We start from the raw sequence: 19,991 nt of genomic DNA on the forward strand, positions 1-19,991 counted from the left end.
TCCTCCACTGCACACCAAGTAGAGGCTCTGTTTGGACGAGGGAGCAGCTGGAACTAAAGTTTGCCAGTTTAATTTGTGCCACATTATTGCAAATAACCTGCTGCAAAGTAACTGCGGCACAGTGAGCTCTGGGGCTTTAAGTGGTCTGAAGGGCGATTGCCCAATAATCTCAATCATTAATGAGAGCCTGGTTGCAACCTGAACCCTGTCATTCTGTATAAACCACTGGGAGATAATGACGTTGCTATTAAAAAGTTGTCGACGCCTTTTAAGATGTGTCTGATGTGGCATTTGAAAATGACAGTAGGCCGTGTACTTTTTATTCCCACTGATGGGGCACATTTCCCCAGCGCCCTCTCCAACAATCAGACGTGTCCCTCAAAGATATGTTTGTTACTTTTGTGCTTTTTCCCTCATTTTGAGGTGATAGACTGCCTGTTCCTAAGCTTTTTATTTGCAACGTATGGGAGCGCAAAGCCTGCACACGCCTTGCGCACGTCAGGATCCTATTGGATGAGCAGTGCAGGGGATGCTGCAAGTGATGAGAGAGAGAGAGAGAGAGAGAGCGAGCAGTGTTCCCTAGCTCATGTGTCTCAGACTCTCACGTTAACAGGACCCAGATGCCTTCACAGAAAACGCAGGGATTTGCGCCTCTCCTCCTTAATCACACATTTTTTTTCCTGCCATCGAACAACAGAGGATTATGCGTGTGTATCAAATTTCGGAACACGTGGAAAGCCTATTTGCGAGGCTAGCGGCTGTCGGTCCGTCCTCCCTGTGATGGAGGAGCGCGGTGGTGGTGCATCGGTGGAAATGTGTTAGAGGTGCAGAGGAGATAATCGGCGAAGACATCCGCGGCTGCTGTGTGTTTGGCCAAGGTCAGAGTCTAGCCTGGATGAGATTATGTCCATGTGGAGCCAACAGGGACGGACTTTTACGCTTCCTCTCGGAAGAAGAGGTCGCCTGGGGATGTCCCCTGAAAACCAAGAGTTTCTCTCTGTATGCTGGGTTGCAGAGGCAGCGAAAATCCCTCCATCTGCATGATCATGGTTGAGATTTATTTTTGACAATTTCTGAACTGCATGGCTTCATCCATTTCGCTCTCTCCGAATAAACTTCCTTCGCTCTACTCGACGGGTGGACGATTTATTCGGCCCCGGGTTCGTTCAATTGCGCGCAGTCGGACCCACAGGCTGCTGGTCAACGGATGAGCGCTGGTTTTTAATTCCATCAGAGCAGCAGCGTAGCAGCGGCGACCAGCTGTGTTTTTTTCTGGACGGTCACATCTGTCGTTGTTTACGTCGCTGTCCATGGTGCTGAACCTGAGCTCCAGGTATGGTGGAGACGCTGAGTATCGCAGTGATCGGTGCTCCCGGAGTGGGGAAAACTTCTATAATCCGCCAGTTCATCTATAACGATTTCTCGGAGGTGTACACGCCGACCAGGAGCAGATATGTGTACAGACCCTCCGTCATACTGAACGGGAACATGTACGAGCTGAAGATTTTGGACGTCCCGCCAATCTCTTCTTTCCCATCCAGCTCCAGCCAGGTACTGTATCAGGACGCACAACGCGCCCTTTCCCAAAGATTGAACTTCACAGAGAGGGTGGAACATGCATTTAGAGAATGACACTAAATCCACACCTCATTTGTTTAACCTCTTTTTTTTAAGCCAGTGACGTCCCTCAAAGACAAATGCAGCAATTTTATTTATTTCCAAATCACTATTAGATGTTACTAGTCTGCTAGTTGCTATGGAGACCCGGCTGGCTTAAAGCCTTGGAGGGCTTTACTTTGACTATGTAAACTCTCTCCCTCTCTTTCTCTCCCGCGGAATAAAGGGAGAGGAATGCCAGCTTGCATATTTTTGTTTATTATTATAGGCTCCCATCTTCAATGTCAGATATTTTTAGAGGAGCTGATACGATGCTAATGCTGCCAAGGTTGTGCTGGACCTGGCTGATATTTACATTCATGCTGTTTGTAAACAAAAGCTGCAATAGCTGATTGTGCTGCAGGCACGGCCACCTGGTTAATCTTCCAGGTTAAAAATAGAACAACCTGGCCTTTAATTCATGGACGCAGGTCACATGTCTCACCCCATTAGACTGAGATGCGTATGATTGCGGGTCCATACAAAAACTGCACTGCATCTTCAAATGCCTCACGGTTTTCTGGACGAATAAATGTGTTGCAAACAGTTTACGATTTGGGAGAATCAAACACTTCTAGCAGCTCTTCTTCTCATAAAGTACCATGATATTTGTTCAAATTAACAATACTGGAAATCATCTGTTCATAAATACTTTATAAGTGATGAATTGCAAGAGTTCAGCTCTGAAAACACAAATGAAGCACTTTGAAAATGAAATAAATAGTTTTGAAGCAGAATCAGTAATGTGGACTCAACAGATTTAAATTGGTTTAAATTTAAGATGAATGTGTGAGTGTGTGATCGTAGATAGCGGTTTACAACGTTTTGGTGAATTTTCCTATATGCCTTATAAAGTATGGTAAGTATGGAGTGTGTGTGTGTGAGAGAGAAAGGTCCTCGAGTATGGATTCGCACAGATTAGTGACTTGAAGTGTGTGTCGCCTCTCGTCCACCTCCGCCCCATTCGAGGGGCCGTAACGTTGCGATGATAACGGTCTACAAGGTCACGGCAGCACTCATGCGGCCGCTGCGGCGCGTCCCCCTCGCTCTGTCCCGTTCAGCGCGACGCGTAGCCCTCCACGGAACAGCTGCGGAGAAAACGAGATCGGGACGAGGAGGAGGAGGATGAAAAGAGCAGCGCGAGTCCGAAGTGTTGCTCTGCCGTGCGCTCGGAAAACACACGAACATGTGACGGGCAGGCCGCGAGGCCCGGGCCGTCATCCCGCAAGCTGCCGCGCAATTACGCGGAGCGCTTCTAGCAGATTTAGCGTTCTGTGAGAAGGTGTTAGCAGCGCCGCAGCGTGCTTCGTCGTTTCCTGCCCACAGAGACCTTCTGTGACGGGATTCTCATCAAACGTCTCCTTTCTTGCGCTAAATGGTGCTAAACCCCCACTGTACGTGTGAACGGGGGGGGGGGCAGGGATGAGACGGTGCGAGTCTCGTGGGGGGACGTGGACCACGAAGGGCTCGCGCAGCTTTCGTCGTGTGACATCACATCGGCGGAATGTTTCACGTGTGTTTGGAGCGACAGGCCTCGTCGGCCGCTGCGTGGAGGGTGGACGTGGGTCCTGACGCAGCGTTTCTAGCGGATTTATGCGTAATCGCCTGCTGGAGGAATGACCCCCCCCCCCCCCCCCCCCCCCCCCCATTCATTTGCTCGCTTTGTCTGGTGACACCCCGTCCTCACGGCGAGGTGAGTCAGATGAGACGCTGGTGGGAGGACAAACGGAACCACGGGCTCCCGGCGAGCACAAAGGGAGCCCCATTGAGATTGATGCGCCTCGCAGATCGAATTAAGGCGCACTCCCCTGTTTGAACGCGCCTGGGCATCAAAGACCGGCAGAGCGGGCCGCGTGAAGCGGCCCCAGTCAATTAGAGGGGTTGCGCCGAGTTTAATGGACGCCGTGGAGGTGAGCGTTTACACTGTAGTGATGAATGCGCAGCCGAGCGCAGTGAGTCAGTCCGCCCGCCTCCATGCTTATGCAGCGTGGCGCTTTCTCATCAGCTCGCACTGTATTGGAGAGAAGAGGTGTGATTTTCCGGCAGGCTACTCGTGACCCCGTTCCAGCCGCAGACGGCCATGTTGGTCCTCCCCGGCGCTGGGGACGCGCAGATTCTCCTTCTTTCGCCTGCGAGGCGGTGACGGTGTAATGATTTGTGTGCTCCGCAGCGCCTGTCTGTTGCTGATAGCCTTGAGTTTGGAGCGCGTCTGTCACAGCGCGTCAGTCGGATGTGATGGCAGATGGATTTGAGCCCGACAGCGGCTTCAGCAGTGATCTCTCTTGTTCTTTTCCGCATCTTTTCTCTTTTTTTGTCCTGAAGTGACACATTCTGCACTCTCTCTCGTTTACCCCCACTCACCGTGGACTGAGTTTTAACTTGTCTCTCACACAAGTTCTCGCTGAGACGGAAATTACTCAAATGAAACAACTGACTTAGTTACAATAGTGACAACGCTCCTGTCAAGACCTGACTTGGAGCAGATTCAACCCATTCAAGCCATGAGCCGTACAGTGACACACCATCATCTTGATAATAATAATAATCCAACACATTTAATGTTTTCCTCTGTAGGTCAACGTCATGTAACAGTGATGGCGGTTCCGTCTCCAGGGATGTGTAATAGATTTAAATCACAGTTGAGGCAGCGTGGCCTGTGTGTGCCCCCCCCCCCCCCCCCCCCCCCCCCCCACACACACTCACACAACAGGATCCACTGGTGTCCTTGACTATCGATCCATCACCAGCACTCATCACCATCAAGCAGCCCCCCCCCCCAACATCAGGAGACCCGCTGGGAGACGACCACGACCCGCCGTTGCCAGGGCAACGGGTTCTGTTTGGCTCTGGAGGAGCGAGGCGCGAGATGCTCTTTTGCTCGGCTGGAGGACGGAGACGGTGGCGCCACACTTCACGTTCGCGCTCCCACAAGTGCACTCTCACATCCTGCGAGCGCTCGCAAATAAACATGCCCACACATGCATTTTTAATTTGGGTTCATCAGCCGTGCATCGCCGCGCTGCCTCCTGCACCGGGCCCGGTCTTGTTTTGCTTGGGTTCTGCACAACTAGCGTTTGCTGTTCCTGGCCCACCTCCACATTTAAAAATGGGCCTGGGATGAGAGCGAGATAAGAGATAGGAACACAAGATGCTATTTTTAGTCCCGTGCAGGCTTCATTTCAAGCCACTGCGAGCATCTCACGTTGTCACAGTGCTTCAATTAGGAGAAAAGCCTGAGCTGTGGCGATGTGCAGCTCTGTTATGGATTTTCAACGCGACTGTGCGTTCCAAATGGTCCCGAACGACCTAAAATAGAAATGACAAGAGGGAAATTACCGCGGAGATGCTGTGTCGGCGTTTTTTTTTTTTTTTTCTGTTTTCCCTTCCCGCTAGAAACTGATGCAACCTGGACGAGAGACAGTGAAAACAAACGCTTCCTCCAAGATTTCACAACAGGCTGCTTCTCCTCCTCTGCCTGCTCCTTCACGGCGGACGGCCGCCGTCTTTGTGCCACATGTTTATCTCAGTTTCCAACCAGGCTCATTATCTCTCTGCTGAAGTGCGAGGCGGCTTCCTCCTCACGCTCACCTATCCAGGAAAAGTGCACGGAGGCTAAGTTTTCCTGGCTGACACAGATGTGTGAGTGTTAGTGTTATTATTAGACCTTCGAGCGATCGTCAGCTGCTCGGTTTAGCCTGCCCTGTCACAAACGATCAGCTGAGCTGATACAGAGGTACACATTACCTGCGCGGAATGTGATTAGATTCCTCACACTGGAGTTTCACGAGCTGCAAGATGCAGAAACAGAATCGAAATGCCGCGTGGAGAATTACCTCAGCGCCGAGGCAAATCAATAAGCCTTTCAACCCCTGCAACAAACACGGGTCACAGCGACCCACATGCTAATTAGAAGCATGAAAATGAAGCCAGGGCTGATGAGAAGCACTTTGATATCTGAGTTTTCAAAGCAACGCCGTGCACCAAAGTGGCCGGTTGGTGCAGGTGCATCCATCGAAACCACTAAAACCAGTTCAGTTCCGTCGTTCTATCGCAGCGGCGCTTCAGAACCAACTGCAGCGACTGTGCTTAGAACCCGTACATGCTGACGATTTACCTGCGCCACATCCGCACGCTCGCCTGTTGCCGAGCCTCAGATGAGTGACCTCTCGGGTTCCCTGCTAGTTGCCTGGCAACCTCTAGTCAATGAGCGGCCTAACACTTAACCCCGTTTAAATCCACGGCTAACACAACATGCTAATTAGTGAAGCGTAAAGTTGCTGTAAGTGAAACGATGAGTTTTGTTTCCTTGGAGATAGCCAGGCTACGTTACCCCCCTGCTTCCAGTCTTTATGCTAAGCTAAGCTAACCAGAGGAGGGGGGATGGAGGATGGAGGGGGGGGGGGGGGGGGGCATCACTCGCCTGCAGGCACAGCTCTGACTGTAGACAAGGGGACAGAACAGACCTGACTCCAGACGGGGCCTTGGGGCCGTTCTCAGCTGTGTAAGAGGACACCAGAGGGTTTGTGGGTCCTTTAATCCGCTGCTGCCCTTTTCATCTCGTCGACATTCTCTCAGAGCTCGACTCCCCCCATTTCTCCGTCCCCACAGATCCCTCTCCACCGCCCCGGAGCTCTTTTATTTCGCTCGCATTGATTACATTAATAAAGTCATGCGCACGCTGTTGGAGGGCGGTGGACGAGCCATTGTGTCACCGTTGTGTGTCACTGCGGGTGTGTGTGTGTGTGTCCCTTTATACGTGACGGGCCTATTTTCCTGCGCTGCCAGAGCGCAGCGGCGTCGCTCCTCGCCGCCCTTGAACGCGTCGTCCGGTCGCAGCTTTGCGACATGAGTGCTATATTTGTGTATTGTGGTACATTAAACAGGTATTCATGGATTGTGAACCCAGTGAAAGGCGTCCTGCCGCCCGCTCATTGCTCATTTTCACGGTGCTCCTTCCTCCCTGTCTGTCCGTTAGGAGTGGCTGGACCTGCGCTGCAGAGGCGTGCGCAACGCCAACGCCTACGTCCTGGTGTACGACATCTGCTGCGTGGAGAGCTTCGAATACGTCAAAATGATCCGGCAGCAGATAGTGGAGCACAGGTACGAGCGGCCGAGCGGCGCCGCGCCGGACGTCAGCGCGCGTCGCGGCCAAGCGCTGCACGATCACGCGTTTGTGACAGGGTGGCAGCGACAGATAGTCTGGATAGTCTGCTGGTTATAATTCACGACACTCCTTCCTGCATCCTGGCAATTTTGTAACGACATCTGAATCTGACGCTGACGCACAAGAGCCACTTGAGAATGGAGAATGCATGCTCAATGCTTCTGCTACTGGACAGAATGCAGCCTCGTGGCAGACAGCGATGACTCCCGCAAACACACTCAGGCCTGAGTGTGTTTGCATAGTGAGCAGCACAACGAGAGCCCCATTCTTCTTCTGTGGTGTACATGAACAGCTGCCACTGCTCTGTTTATGCCTCGTTCCTGTGGCTCCAAATGGGTTACCATGGATGTTTATGGCCCATGACAGAAAACTATTACCGCCAGCAACCGGGGAGGGAGGGGCGAATGCAGGAGGAGTGGAAAATAGGAGAAATGAGTAATCATAAGACAAAGATCTGAGGCCAGACTGGAGGAGGGAACAGAGGAGCTGAGAACGGACAGACACTTCATATAAACTGAAATCATGAATAATTCAGGCTGTTGCAACACGGAGCGGCAGAACTGTAGGTTTCATCCACGCCGAATGAGGTGTTTCATTTATTTTACCTGCTTAAAACACTCGTGCTCGTTACAGTTCCGCTGGCAAAACGGGCTCAGGAATGAACGTGAAGCCTCATTTTAGCCGTGCGGCAGAGTTCGCCTCAGCACACGACGGCGTCATTTTCTTCCAACTTTCACAAAAGATTAGTTTAATTTTCCTTTATTAGTCCACGCTGTAAAAAAAAAAAAACACACACAAAATGTTTGTGATTGTGAGTGATGTGGCTCTTAGCGCCGCATCTTCAGGAGATTTGCCTCCGGGCTCCAAATGTGTTCTGTGTGTGTGTCTTCCTTCCGTCAGCCCAGACGTAAAAATATCGTATGTACGCGAGCGCTTGTCAGAAGACGAGGCACCAGGAGCTAAAAAGAAACATCATGAACTGTTAATGCGGCAGCTTGAACTATTTCTGCCTCAGCTGACAAGTCAGCAGATGATATCTTGATATCACTGCTCCTCGCGGTTTGATAAAAAAACTAATGTAGTCTGCAATGAAATCAATGTAATTATTATATTATTTTCAACATATTTTCTTTACGATATGTTAGTTTTTATTAAATACATCCCGTTTATGCTTTAAGCATTGCCGTAGTAAACTTTGCATCATTTTCCCCCTTACGTGTCACGGGAAATGTTTGGCGCCAATGTCCGTTATTTTATTCGCGCCATACATTCTCCCGCCGTTCAGCGCCATGAAGCGCCCGCCGCAGCGCGTGGTGGTGGGAGGCCCCACGAGCCCGTGCGCTCTAATCCTCCCGTCCACCCCCGCACCTCCGAGGCGAGGGGAGAGCGGCACGTAGACAGCGCGCACGTGCGCCGCCGTCCGCCTAGACGTTACCGGTGGCATGTGAAACTAACCCCCCCTCCCCCCTGTCCGTCGCGTGTCTCGTGCTTCCGCAGGGAAGGCAGCAGCAGCGAGGTGCCCATCCTGGTCGTGGGCAACAAGAGGGATCTGCAGCGGCAGCGCTTCATGCCCCGCAGGGCGGTGTCGGTGCTGGTGAAGAAGACGTGGAAGTGCGGCTACGTGGAGTGCTCGGCCAAGTTCAACTGGCACGTGATCCTGCTGTTCAAGGAGCTGCTGGGCATCGCCGTGGCGCGGGGCATGCGCCAGAACCACACCTCCATCCGCCTCCAGGGGGCGCTGCAACGGAACCGCTGCACCATCATGTGACAGTGAGAATCCCCTCCATCCCCTCGCACTCAGGAGTGGAGGCAGTGGAGAAAAGGACTTTTTATCTAAATGGCTGGAAAAAAAAACATACCCTGTGGCCTCCTGCTTTACTGAGCTGATTTTTCATTATGAGGTTTATTAGACTTGTGCGCTGTAAGAGACTTTAAATTTCACACAAGGTCATCCAACCACTTCCTAGTCCAATTCTGTCACACGTGTTGATGCGGTGGAGGGAGGGAGGCGGGAGAGGAAGCAGGTGAAAACCAAAAGGATTTCCATGGCACAGTTAATTTTTCACATCAGCTGGTCGACAGGTGGGTGCTTCGGGCTGTGCTTCCCCACGCTGCACGGCGGCAGGTGTTATTGAGGAGGGTCTGGGCTGTAGTTGGGCCTGATAGGACTGAAGCTGTGAGACTCAACGGGAACAGGCAGCAATATCATTGAGTCTTCCTTTGAAATTGTCACATTCGTGAAGGTCAACGGCAGATGCTAATAACCACTATGCTGAAGTCAACAATATAGAGAATTTAAGCAGAGCAAAAAATTAAAAAAAAGGTTTAAAATGAGTTTCTGGCTGAATCTCCTCAAAATGTACAGCTATGATTAGTTAGTGTTAAACTTTAGAATTTGAGAAGTATAAATGTTTTTCTTCTCCGGTCCCTGTTATAGTCTTGTCCCATGGTAAAAGTTGTTTGTTCAGTGGATGAGTGTTTAGGGTTGTCTTGCACCAGAAAATACCGCAGTCCCCTGTCACGGTGGGACTGCAAGCCCATTCAAACTTTCCCAAGACTGGAGGACTTTAATCGGTTCTCTCCTCCCCCTCGTTGTCTGTTTCTGACGAATACATTAAAATCCAGGGAGCCGGGGACCTGCAGGAGGCTGCAGAGCCTAAAATGAGAACCTGTTCACGCCACATGTGTGTATGTGTGAAGGAGGAGGTAGAGAGAGAGAGAGAGAGAGAGAGAGAGAGAGAGGTTCGATGGCTGACGTTCTGGCAAGCGAAGGACAGGCACAGCAAGATAAGAGGCAGATGTTTAATGTTTGGATTATGGAGGAGCAATAAAATCCCACCAGGATGTCCTGACAGAATATTTGTACTACCGTATTATATTAAAATGCCTCACATACAGCAGATGTAATCCACTTGAGCTCAGATCCTACACAAATAAGAAATGGGATCCCGGTGACTTCTACGCGTGTGTGTGTGTGTGTGTGTGTGTCCCAGACACACAGGGAGCACAGCACAGCTTTCGTACCAGTATCAGGACAGTATCTAATCGCTCATGTTGTGAGGTAAACGGTTGCTTTCTCATCTGATTAGGCCTCGCTAGCTACTTTGTGAATATGGCTGCACTGGAAGTAAGCAGGCCTTTTGTACATAGAAGTGATTCCGACTCATTGACTTGCATGCTTTTGTTGGTAGAGCCAACAGGTCAGGGTTTAATTGCACTGATGTGAAAATGTGATATCGTGTTTCATTTTTGTAATACATGGTTTTCTGGCGCTGTAACGACCAGCTGAGTGGAATGAATGTCATAGATTCTACTGGCATGTGTGAACACAAGCTCATGTTTCTCTCCAAGATGTAGTGTTGATCTGCTCAATCAGGGCAGATGGCTGTGTTAGCTTTTTTTTTCCTAGTAAAAAAAAAAGAAATATGTAGCAGAGGTACACAAGAAAGCAACTGCGTGTAGCATGAGTTCTCATCAGTTTGACTGTATGTACGTTTCCAAATAAAAAGGGCTACAGTTTTTTAACAGAAAAAACACTACCTGTGTTTATTTTTCCTGTGTTTTGTTTTTCACTCATCATTTCAATGTATCAAATCCGTCTGAGAAAAACAACAAAACTCCGTTAGAATGTTAGTGTTGACAACATCGCCACCTTGTGGTGAAGCAACGTTATCAGGGGACGAATAAAAAAAGGAGCTGAGCTGCCTTTCACCTACTGGATTTGTGCTTTTAAACGTATACTTGATGGTTAATGGTCGTATGATAATCGATACAAAAACTAAACGGGCTTTTATTAAACACGATTGTTCCTGGGATAATGCACTATGCAAGCAGAATAAAAACAAAAGTACAATGTTCTTACGGGCGCCTTTCCTTTAGTAATACTGTAATGAAACTGTAGTAATACTCTCGCGCCTCAACCCTGGATGGTAAGAAGAACCTGGGAAATAAACGGGCTTCTGGACCTGCGTGGTTCTGTGGGTGGACCCGAGCGCGTGTTTTTCACGTAGCCACAGCAACTGCGGTCAAGTGAGCCGTCGTTCGTTCATCCGTCGTTCAGCCAGCCGCGCTTCAGAAACGTCTTGCGCCCGTATTACACGCTTTACAGCAGAGCACAACACACGCTCGTCGCGACTTCCTCTTTTCATAGCGACACGTCTGGTCTGTTCAAAATATTGAAAAATACGAAACAAAATATTGCATATATAGAAAAACTGTCGCCTAATAAAGATCTGTATACTTTTACTGTAAAATTAAGCATTTATTAGTATTTAAAACTACCAAGTCATACTGTAACTGTATGGGCCGTATAGTCAACTTTAATCGTTAATAACTAGACTTTGGTGCATAGTTCCAGGCCCAGACCACTTTCCCCTTGTTCTACTAGATGTGTACTATCACCCCACAAAAATTCATGTATTTTTACTGTATAGTTTAGGATTTAGCAGTACTTGAAAGTACTATGTCATACTGTAATACAGTCAACTTTAATCATTAATAACTTGACTTCGGTGCATAGTTCCAGGCTTAGACCACTTTCTCCTTATTCTACTAGTAATGTGCTATCACCACACAAAAATTCATGTATTTTTACTGTATAGTTTAGGATTTAGCAGTACTTGAAAGTACTATGTCATACTGTAATACAGTCAACTTTGATAATCAATAACTTGACTTTGGTGCATAGTTCCAGGCCCAGACCACTTTCCCCTTGTTCTACTAGATGTGTACTATCACCACACAAAGATTCGTGTATTTTTACTGTATAGTTTAGGATTTATTAGTATTCAAAACTACCATGTCATACTGTAATACAGTCAACTTTCATGATTAATAACTTGACTTTGGTGCATAGTTCCAGGCTCAGACCACTTTCCTCTTGTTCTACTAGAGGTGTACTATTACCCCACAAAGATCTGTATATTTTTACTGTATAGTTTTGGATTTATTAGTATTCAAAACTACCAGTTCATACTGTAACTGTATAGGCCGTATAGTCAACTTTAATGATCAATAACTTGACTTTGGTGCATAGTTCCAGGCCCAGACCACTTTCTCCTATTTCTGCTAGATGTGTACTATCATCACACAAAGATTCGTGTATTTTTACTGTATAGTTTAGGATTTATTAGTATTCAAAACTACCAAGTCATACTGTAACTGTATGGGCCGTATAGTCAACTTTAATCGTTAATAACTAGACTTTGGTGCATAGTTCCAGGCCCAGACCACGTTCCCCTTGTTCTACTAGAGGTGTATTATCACCCCACAAAAATTCATGTATTTTTACTGTATAGTTTTGAATTTATTAGTATTCAAAACTACCATGTCATACTGTAATACAGTCAACTCTAATGATCAATAACTTGACTTTGGTGCATAATTCCAGGCCCAGACCACTTTCCCCTTGTTCTACTAGATGTGTACTATCACCACACAAAGATTCGTGTATTTTTACTGTATAGTTTAGGATTTAGCAATACTTGAAAGTACTATGTCATACTGTAATACAGTCAACTTTGATAATCAATAACTTGACTTTGGTGCATAGTTCCAGGCCCAGACCACTTTCTCCTATTTCTGCTAGATGTGTACTATCATCACACAAAGATTCGTGTATTTTTACGGTATAGTTTAGGATTTATTAGTATTCAAAACTACCATGTCATACTGTAATACAGTCAACTTTCATGATTAATAACTTGACTTTGGTGCATAGTTCCAGGCTCAGACCACTTTCCTCTTGTTCTACTAGAGGTGTACTATTACCCCACAAAGATCTGTATATTTTTACTGTATAGTTTTGGATTTATTAGTATTCAAAACTACCAGTTCATACTGTAACTGTATAGGCCGTATAGTCAACTTTAATGATCAATAACTTGACTTTGGTGCATAGTTCCAGGCTCAGACCACTTTCCTCTTGTTCTACTAGAGGTGTACTATTACCCCACAAAGATCTGTATATTTTTACTGTATAGTTTTGGATTTATTAGTATTCAAAACTACCAGTTCATACTGTAACTGTATAGGCCGTATAGTCAACTTTAATGATCAATAACTTGACTTTGGTGCATAGTTCCAGGCTCAGACCACTTTCCTCTTGTTCTACTAGAGGTGTACTATTACCCCACAAAGATCTGTATATTTTTACTGTATAGTTTTGGATTTATTAGTATTCAAAACTACCAGTTCATACTGTAACTGTATAGGCCGTATAGTCAACTTTAATGATCAATAACTTGACTTTGGTGCATAGTTCCAGGCCCAGACCACTTTCTCCTATTTCTGCTAGATGTGTACTATCATCACACAAAGATTCGTGTATTTTTACTGTATAGTTTAGGATTTATTAGTATTCAAAACTACCAAGTCATACTGTAACTGTATGGGCCGTATAGTCAACTTTAATCGTTAATAACTAGACTTTGGTGCATAGTTCCAGGCTCAGACCACTTTCCCCTTGTTCTACTAGAGGTGTACTATTACCCCACAAAGATTCGTGTATTTTTACTGTATAGTTTAGGATTTAGCAGTACTTGAAAGTACTATGTCACACTGTAATACAGTCAACTTTGATCATTAATAACTTGACGTTGGTGCATAGTTCCAGGCCCAGACCACTTTCCCCTTGTTCTACTAGATGTGTACTATCACCCCACAAAAATTCATGTATTTTTACTGTAAAGTTTAGGATTTAGCAGTACGTGAAAGTACTATGTCATACTGTAATACAGTCAACTTTAATCATTAATAACTTGACTTTGGTGCATAGTTCCAGGCTTAGACCACTTTCTCCTTATTCTACTAGTAATGTGCTATCACCACACAAAAATTCATGTATTTTTACTGTATAGTTTAGGATTTAGCAGTACTTTTTTTTTTTTTTTTTTTTTTTTTTGTTCTGTTCAGCAGTTAAGCAAGCAGCATATATTACGCTGAATGCCATATTGTGATGGACAGCTTTGCTTTAACAAGAAGAGTATATATAGAATATATATACTTTTCCTGATTTATGGTTTATTTAATGGTTTATTTAGCTAATCCAAAATGTGTGTGATGTTGCTGTGTTGGTGGACAGGTTAGGTTTCTGCTTTAGGGTGTGTATGCGGGAGGGTGGGGGGGAGGGGGGATAAGGGGTGCAACCAGCTGCTGAAACCAAGCAAATCTGTTAAGTAAACAATCGGAGCAAAATAAATAAATAAATAAATAAATAAATAAATAAATAAATAAGAAGCATGGATGTACCTTAGGCTAACACATTCATAACTAAACAATTTTTGTACTGTGGTTTACCTTGGAGATTAATACTAATACCAATAATAGTGCTAAGGTATGTGCACATACTAATACAAACATATACATACAATATACATACATATGTGCATTATTATACATATCCCATACTACTTAATAAAAGTCATGACATACAACACCACAAATTCCATATTCACACATTATTCATATCGGTAGTGATAAGTATCAATAATACTTACAGTTGGATTTGGAAAGTGTCCCACTACAAGGTTAGTAAGGCTGTAGCTTATCATTATTCACCCAAAGGGTGAGGCAGACGTTGGTGCATGAACAATGCCACTTGTGGAAGCCAGGGTGATGTGAGGGGCTCCGCCACTACGCCCATCCAGCAAGCAGAGGAAGGAATCCTAGCAGCCAGGGAGCCCACACACCTTCAGTTCCAGGAGGCAGGTGTTGCGACCCAAGCCGCCCACACAGAGCCCCCCAGGCAGAGCTGCAGCAGCCACAGAGACAGCACCCGAGGCCAGAGTGGGCCACCGGGGGTCAACGCTGTCCGCCCCATGAGAACCAGGGGCAAACACTCCCCCCGGCGGGAGGGTCGGCCTGAAAGAGTAGAGCCCGAGGACCCACGGTCCGTAGGGAGCCCGCCAGAAGATGCCCCCGCGCCCAGAGTGGGGCCCGCCCCCAGCCCACCACCCCCACACGGGCGGAGCGGGGCCTACCCCATCGGCCCGACCTCATCCCCTGGCGCCACAGCGGCCTGCAGCACAAGGCCAGCAATTGGTGGGGGTCACCAGAAAAGAGACCACCCAGGCAGACGATCATCGTACCCCGGGCGAAAAACCGGACCCCCCACACTTCAACCGCACCACACGCATACCAACTCACACAAACACAGACGCATACACCCATCCACATGTGCAACACACATCATCACACCAACACACACACACACCATAGACTCTCTCACAACAAACTAGTCAATCATACGTGAACCAATGCACTCTCAGATACATTCTCCCACCCACACCATTCGCTTGATCACATTCGTGGGGAGGGTAGGTCTCCGGCCTGCCGTCCATGTGGCCCCAGGCAGGGACCGCAGCTCCTCCCGAGCCCCGACCAACCCCCCCAACCCGGGGGAGGCAGAGGGCAGTAGAAATAGGTACCCCAGAACCCTGCAACCCAGCTTGGACGTGAGTGTGTGGAACTAAAGTGCACTGAAGGTGGGTGACACCTCCAGGAGCACAACCGCTGGCTGACGGTGTGTCCCCCGGACCACACAAATATTGTGTAAAAATACACAAATATTTGTGTATTTTTACACAATATTTGTGTGGTGATAGTACATCTCTAGTAGATCAGGGGGAATGTGGTCTGAGCCTGGAACTATGCACCAAAGTCAAGTTATTGATCATCAAAGTTGACTGTATTACAGTATGACATAGTACTTTCAAGTATTGCTAAATCCTAAACTATACAGTAAAAATACATGAATTTTTGTGTGGTGATAGTACACATCTAGTAGAACAAGGGGAAAGTGGTCTGGGCCTGGAACTATGCACCAACGTCAAGTTATTAATGATCAAAGTTGACTGTATTACAGTGTGACATAGTACTTTCAAGTACTGCTAAATCCTAAACTATACAGTAAAAATACACGAATCTTTGTGGGGTAATAGTACACCTCTAGTAGAACAAGGGGAAAGTGGTCTGAGCCTGGAACTATGCACCAAAGTCTAGTTATTAACGATTAAAGTTGACTATACGGCCCATACACTTACAGTATGACATGGTAGTTTTGAATACTAATAAATCATAAACTATACAGTAAAAATACACGAATCTTTGTGGGGTAATAGTACACCTCTAGTAGAACAAGGGGAAAGTGGTCTGAGCCTGGAACTATGCACCAAAGTCAAGTTATTGATTATCAAAGTTGACTGTATTACAGTATGACATAGTACTTTCAAGTGCTAATAAATCCTAAACTATACAGTAAAAATACATGAATCTTTGTGTGGTGATAGCACATTACTAGTAGAATAAGGAGAAAGTGGTCTAAGCCTGGAACTATGCACCAAAGTCAAGTTATTAATGATTAAAGTTGACTGTATTACAGTATGACATAGTACTTTCACGTACTGCTAAATCCTAAACTTTACAGTAAAAATACATGAATTTTTGTGGGGTGATAGTACACATCTAGTAGAACAAGGGGAAAGTGGTCTGGGCCTGGAACTATGCACCAACGTCAAGTTATTAATGATCAAAGTTGACTGTATTACAGTGTGACATAGTACTTTCAAGTACTGCTAAATCCTAAACTATACAGTAAAAATACACGAATCTTTGTGGGTAATAGTACACCTCTAGTAGAACAAGGGGAAAGTGGTCTGAGCCTGGAACTATGCACCAAAGTCTAGTTATTAACGATTAAAGTTGACTATACGGCCCATACACTTACAGTATGACATGGTAGTTTTGAATACTAATAAATCATAAACTATACAGTAAAAATACACGAATCTTTGTGGGGTAATAGTACACCTCTAGTAGAACAAGGGGAAAGTGGTCTGAGCCTGGAACTATGCACCAAAGTCAAGTTATTGATTATCAAAGTTGACTGTATTACAGTATGACATAGTACTTTCAAGTACTGCTAAATCCAAAACTATACAGTAAAAATACATGAATTTTTGTGGGGTGATAGTACACTTCTAGTAGAACAAGGGGAAAGTGGTCTGAGCCTGGAACTATGCACCAAAGTCAAGTTATTGATTATCAAAGTTGACTGTATTACAGTATGACATAGTACTTTCAAGTACTAATAAATCATAAACTATACAGTAAAAATACACGAATCTTTGTGGGGTAATAGTACACCTCTAGTAGAACAAGGGGAAAGTGGTCTGAGCCTGGAATTATGCACCAAAGTCAAGTTATTAATGATCAAAGTTGACTGTATTACAGTATGAACTGGTAGTTTTGAATACTAATAAATCCAAAACTATACAGTAAAAATATACAGATCTTTGTGGGGTGATAGTACACCTCTAGTAGAACAAGGGGAAAGTGGTCTGAGCCTGGAACTATGCACCAAAGTCTAGTTATTAACGATTAAAGTTGACTATACGGCCCATACAGTTACAGTATGACATGGTAGTTTTGAATACTAATAAATCATAAACTATACAGTAAAAATACACGAATCTTTGTGGGGTAATAGTACACCTCTAGTAGAACAAGGGGAAAGTGGTCTGAGCCTGGAACTATGCACCAAAGTCTAGTTATTAACGATTAAAGTTGACTATACGGCCCATACACTTACAGTATGACATGGTAGTTTTGAATACTAATAAATCCAAAACTATACAGTAAAAATACATGAATCTTTGTGGGGTGATAGTACACTTCCAGTAGAACAAGGGGAAAGTGGTCTGAGCCTGGAACTATGCACCAAAGTCAAGTTATTGATCATTAAAGTTGACTATACGGCCTATACAGTTACAGTATGAACTGGTAGTTTTGAATACTAATAAATCCAAAACTATACAGTAAAAATATACAGATCTTTGTGGGGTAATAGTACACCTCTAGTAGAAATAGGAGAAAGTGGTCTGGGCCTGGAACTATGCACCAAAGTCAAGTTATTAATGATCAAAGTTGACTGTATTACAGTATGAACTGGTAGTTTTGAATACTAATAAATCCAAAACTATACAGTAAAAATATACAGATCTTTGTGGGGTGATAGTACACCTCTAGTAGAACAAGGGGAAAGTGGTCTGAGCCTGGAACTATGCACCAAAGTCTAGTTATTAACGATTAAAGTTGACTATACGGCCCATACAGTTACAGTATGACATGGTAGTTTTGAATACTAATAAATCATAAACTATACAGTAAAAATACACGAATCTTTGTGGGGTAATAGTACACCTCTAGTAGAACAAGGGGAAAGTGGTCTGAGCCTGGAACTATGCACCAAAGTCTAGTTATTAACGATTAAAGTTGACTATACGGCCCATACAGTTACAGTATGACATGGTAGTTTTGAATACTAATAAATCCAAAACTATACAGTAAAAATACATGAATCTTTGTGGGGTGATAGTACACTTCCAGTAGAACAAGGGGAAAGTGGTCTGAGCCTGGAACTATGCACCAAAGTCAAGTTATTGATTATCAAAGTTGACTGTATTACAGTATGACATAGTACTTTCAAGTGCTAATAAATCCTAAACTATACAGTAAAAATACATGAATCTTTGTGTGGTGATAGTACACTTCTAGTAGAACAAGGGGAAAGTGGTCTGAGCCTGGAACTATGCACCAAAGTCAAGTTATTGATTATCAAAGTTGACTGTATTACAGTATGACATAGTACTTTCAAGTACTAATAAATCATAAACTATACAGTAAAAATACACGAATCTTTGTGGGGTAATAGTACACCTCTAGTAGAAATAGGAGAAAGTGGTCTGAGCCTGGAACTATGCACCAAAGTCAAGTTATTGATCATTAAAGTTGACTATACGGCCTATACAGTTACAGTATGAACTGGTAGTTTTGAATACTAATAAATCCAAAACTATACAGTAAAAATATACAGATCTTTGTGGGGTAATAGTACACCTCTAGTAGAAATAGGAGAAAGTGGTCTGGGCCTGGAACTATGCACCAAAGTCAAGTTATTAATGATCAAAGTTGACTGTATTACAGTATGACATAGTACTTTCAAGTGCTAATAAATCCTAAACTATACAGTAAAAATACATGAATCTTTGTGGGGTGATAGTACACTTCCAGTAGAACAAGGGGAAAGTGGTCTGAGCCTGTAACTATGCACCAAAGTCAAGTTATTGATTATCAAAGTTGACTGTATTACAGTATGACATAGTAGTTTTGAATACTAATAAATCATAAACTATACAGTAAAAATACACGAATCTTTGTGGGGTAATAGTACACCTCTAGTAGAACAAGGGGAAAGTGGTCTGAGCCTGGAACTATGCACCAAAGTCAAGTTATTGATTATCAAAGTTGACTGTATTACAGTATGACATAGTACTTTCAAGTGCTAATAAATCCTAAACTATACAGTAAAAATACATGAATCTTTGTGTGGTGATAGTACACTTCTAGTAGAACAAGGGGAAAGTGGTCAGAGCCTGGAACTATGCACCAAAGTCAAGTTATTAATGATCAAAGTTGACTGTATTACAGTATGACATGGTAGTTTTGAATACTAATAAATCCAAAACTATACAGTAAAAATATACAGATCTTTGTGGGGTGATAGTACACCTCTAGTAGAACAAGGGGAAAGTGGTCTGAGCCTGGAACTATGCACCAAAGTTAAGTTATTAATTATAAAAGTTTCACAGTATGACATGGTAGTTTTAAATACTAATAAATGCTTAATTTTACAGTAAAAGTATACAGATCTTTATTAGGCGACAGTTTTTCTATATATGCAATATTTTGTTTCGTATTTTTCAATATTTTGAACAGACCAGACGTGTCGCTATGAAAAGAGGAAGTCGCGACGAGCGTGTTTTGTGCTCTGCTGTAAAGCGCGTAATACGGGCGCAAGACGTTTCTGAAGCGCGGCTGGCTGAACGACGGATGAACGAACGACGGCTCACTTGACCGCAGTCCACAGCACGTCTGCACAGCTGAGTGGCATCGGGGGTGAAATCAGCGGGACCGTCGGATTGTTGAGGAATGTTTAGATAACAACATCACGTGGTGCGGCCCCTGGCCATAGAGGTTACTCCATAGAAGCGGCGTTCCCATTCGAGCGCGTGCTAATGAATTGCCCCCTCCTAAAATTACGGTCCTAAATTGTTTGGCTCGGTCGTCATGGCGATCGCCGTCGGCTGGGCGGCAGCCGTATCAGATGCTACGG

General features: G+C 45.0%; 1 protein-coding gene and 1 long non-coding RNA gene across 2 annotated transcripts; one reads left to right on the forward strand and one right to left on the reverse strand.

The window, feature by feature from the left end:
• Window positions 1–547: 547 nt before the first annotated feature.
• On the forward strand, window positions 548–10,354 carry rasl10a (RAS-like, family 10, member A). Its single transcript, XM_029162351.3, has 3 exons — window positions 548–1,551; window positions 6,632–6,756; window positions 8,318–10,354. Exons 1-3 carry the CDS (start codon window positions 1,336–1,338, stop codon window positions 8,586–8,588), a joined length of 612 nt encoding a protein of 203 aa, XP_029018184.1. The 5' UTR covers window positions 548–1,335; the 3' UTR covers window positions 8,589–10,354.
• On the reverse strand, window positions 9,609–19,882 carry LOC121202464 (uncharacterized). The gene is made up of 2 exons (XR_005898086.2): window positions 19,749–19,882; window positions 9,609–10,839 (listed from the first exon to the last, which is right to left on the reverse strand). It is a non-coding gene; the product is annotated as an uncharacterized LOC121202464 (long non-coding RNA).
• Window positions 19,883–19,991: the final 109 nt, after the last annotated feature.

Source organism: Betta splendens, chromosome 9 (genome assembly GCF_900634795.4).
Source record: "Betta splendens chromosome 9, fBetSpl5.4, whole genome shotgun sequence".
Lineage (NCBI taxonomy): Eukaryota > Metazoa > Chordata > Actinopteri > Anabantiformes > Osphronemidae > Betta > Betta splendens.

What these genes read in the sequence shown, in the direction of transcription:
- rasl10a (XM_029162351.3), top strand. Translation starts at nt 1,336, where the DNA reads ATGGTGGAGACGCTGAGTATCGCAGTGATCGGTGCTCCCGGAGTGGGG. An exon ending in TCCCATCCAGCTCCAGCCAG is followed by an intron (nt 1,552 to 6,631) that starts GTACTGTATCAG and finishes TCTGTCCGTTAG; the next exon opens with GAGTGGCTGGACCTGCGCTG. An exon ending in CAGCAGATAGTGGAGCACAG is followed by an intron (nt 6,757 to 8,317) that starts GTACGAGCGGCC and finishes GTGCTTCCGCAG; the next exon opens with GGAAGGCAGCAGCAGCGAGG.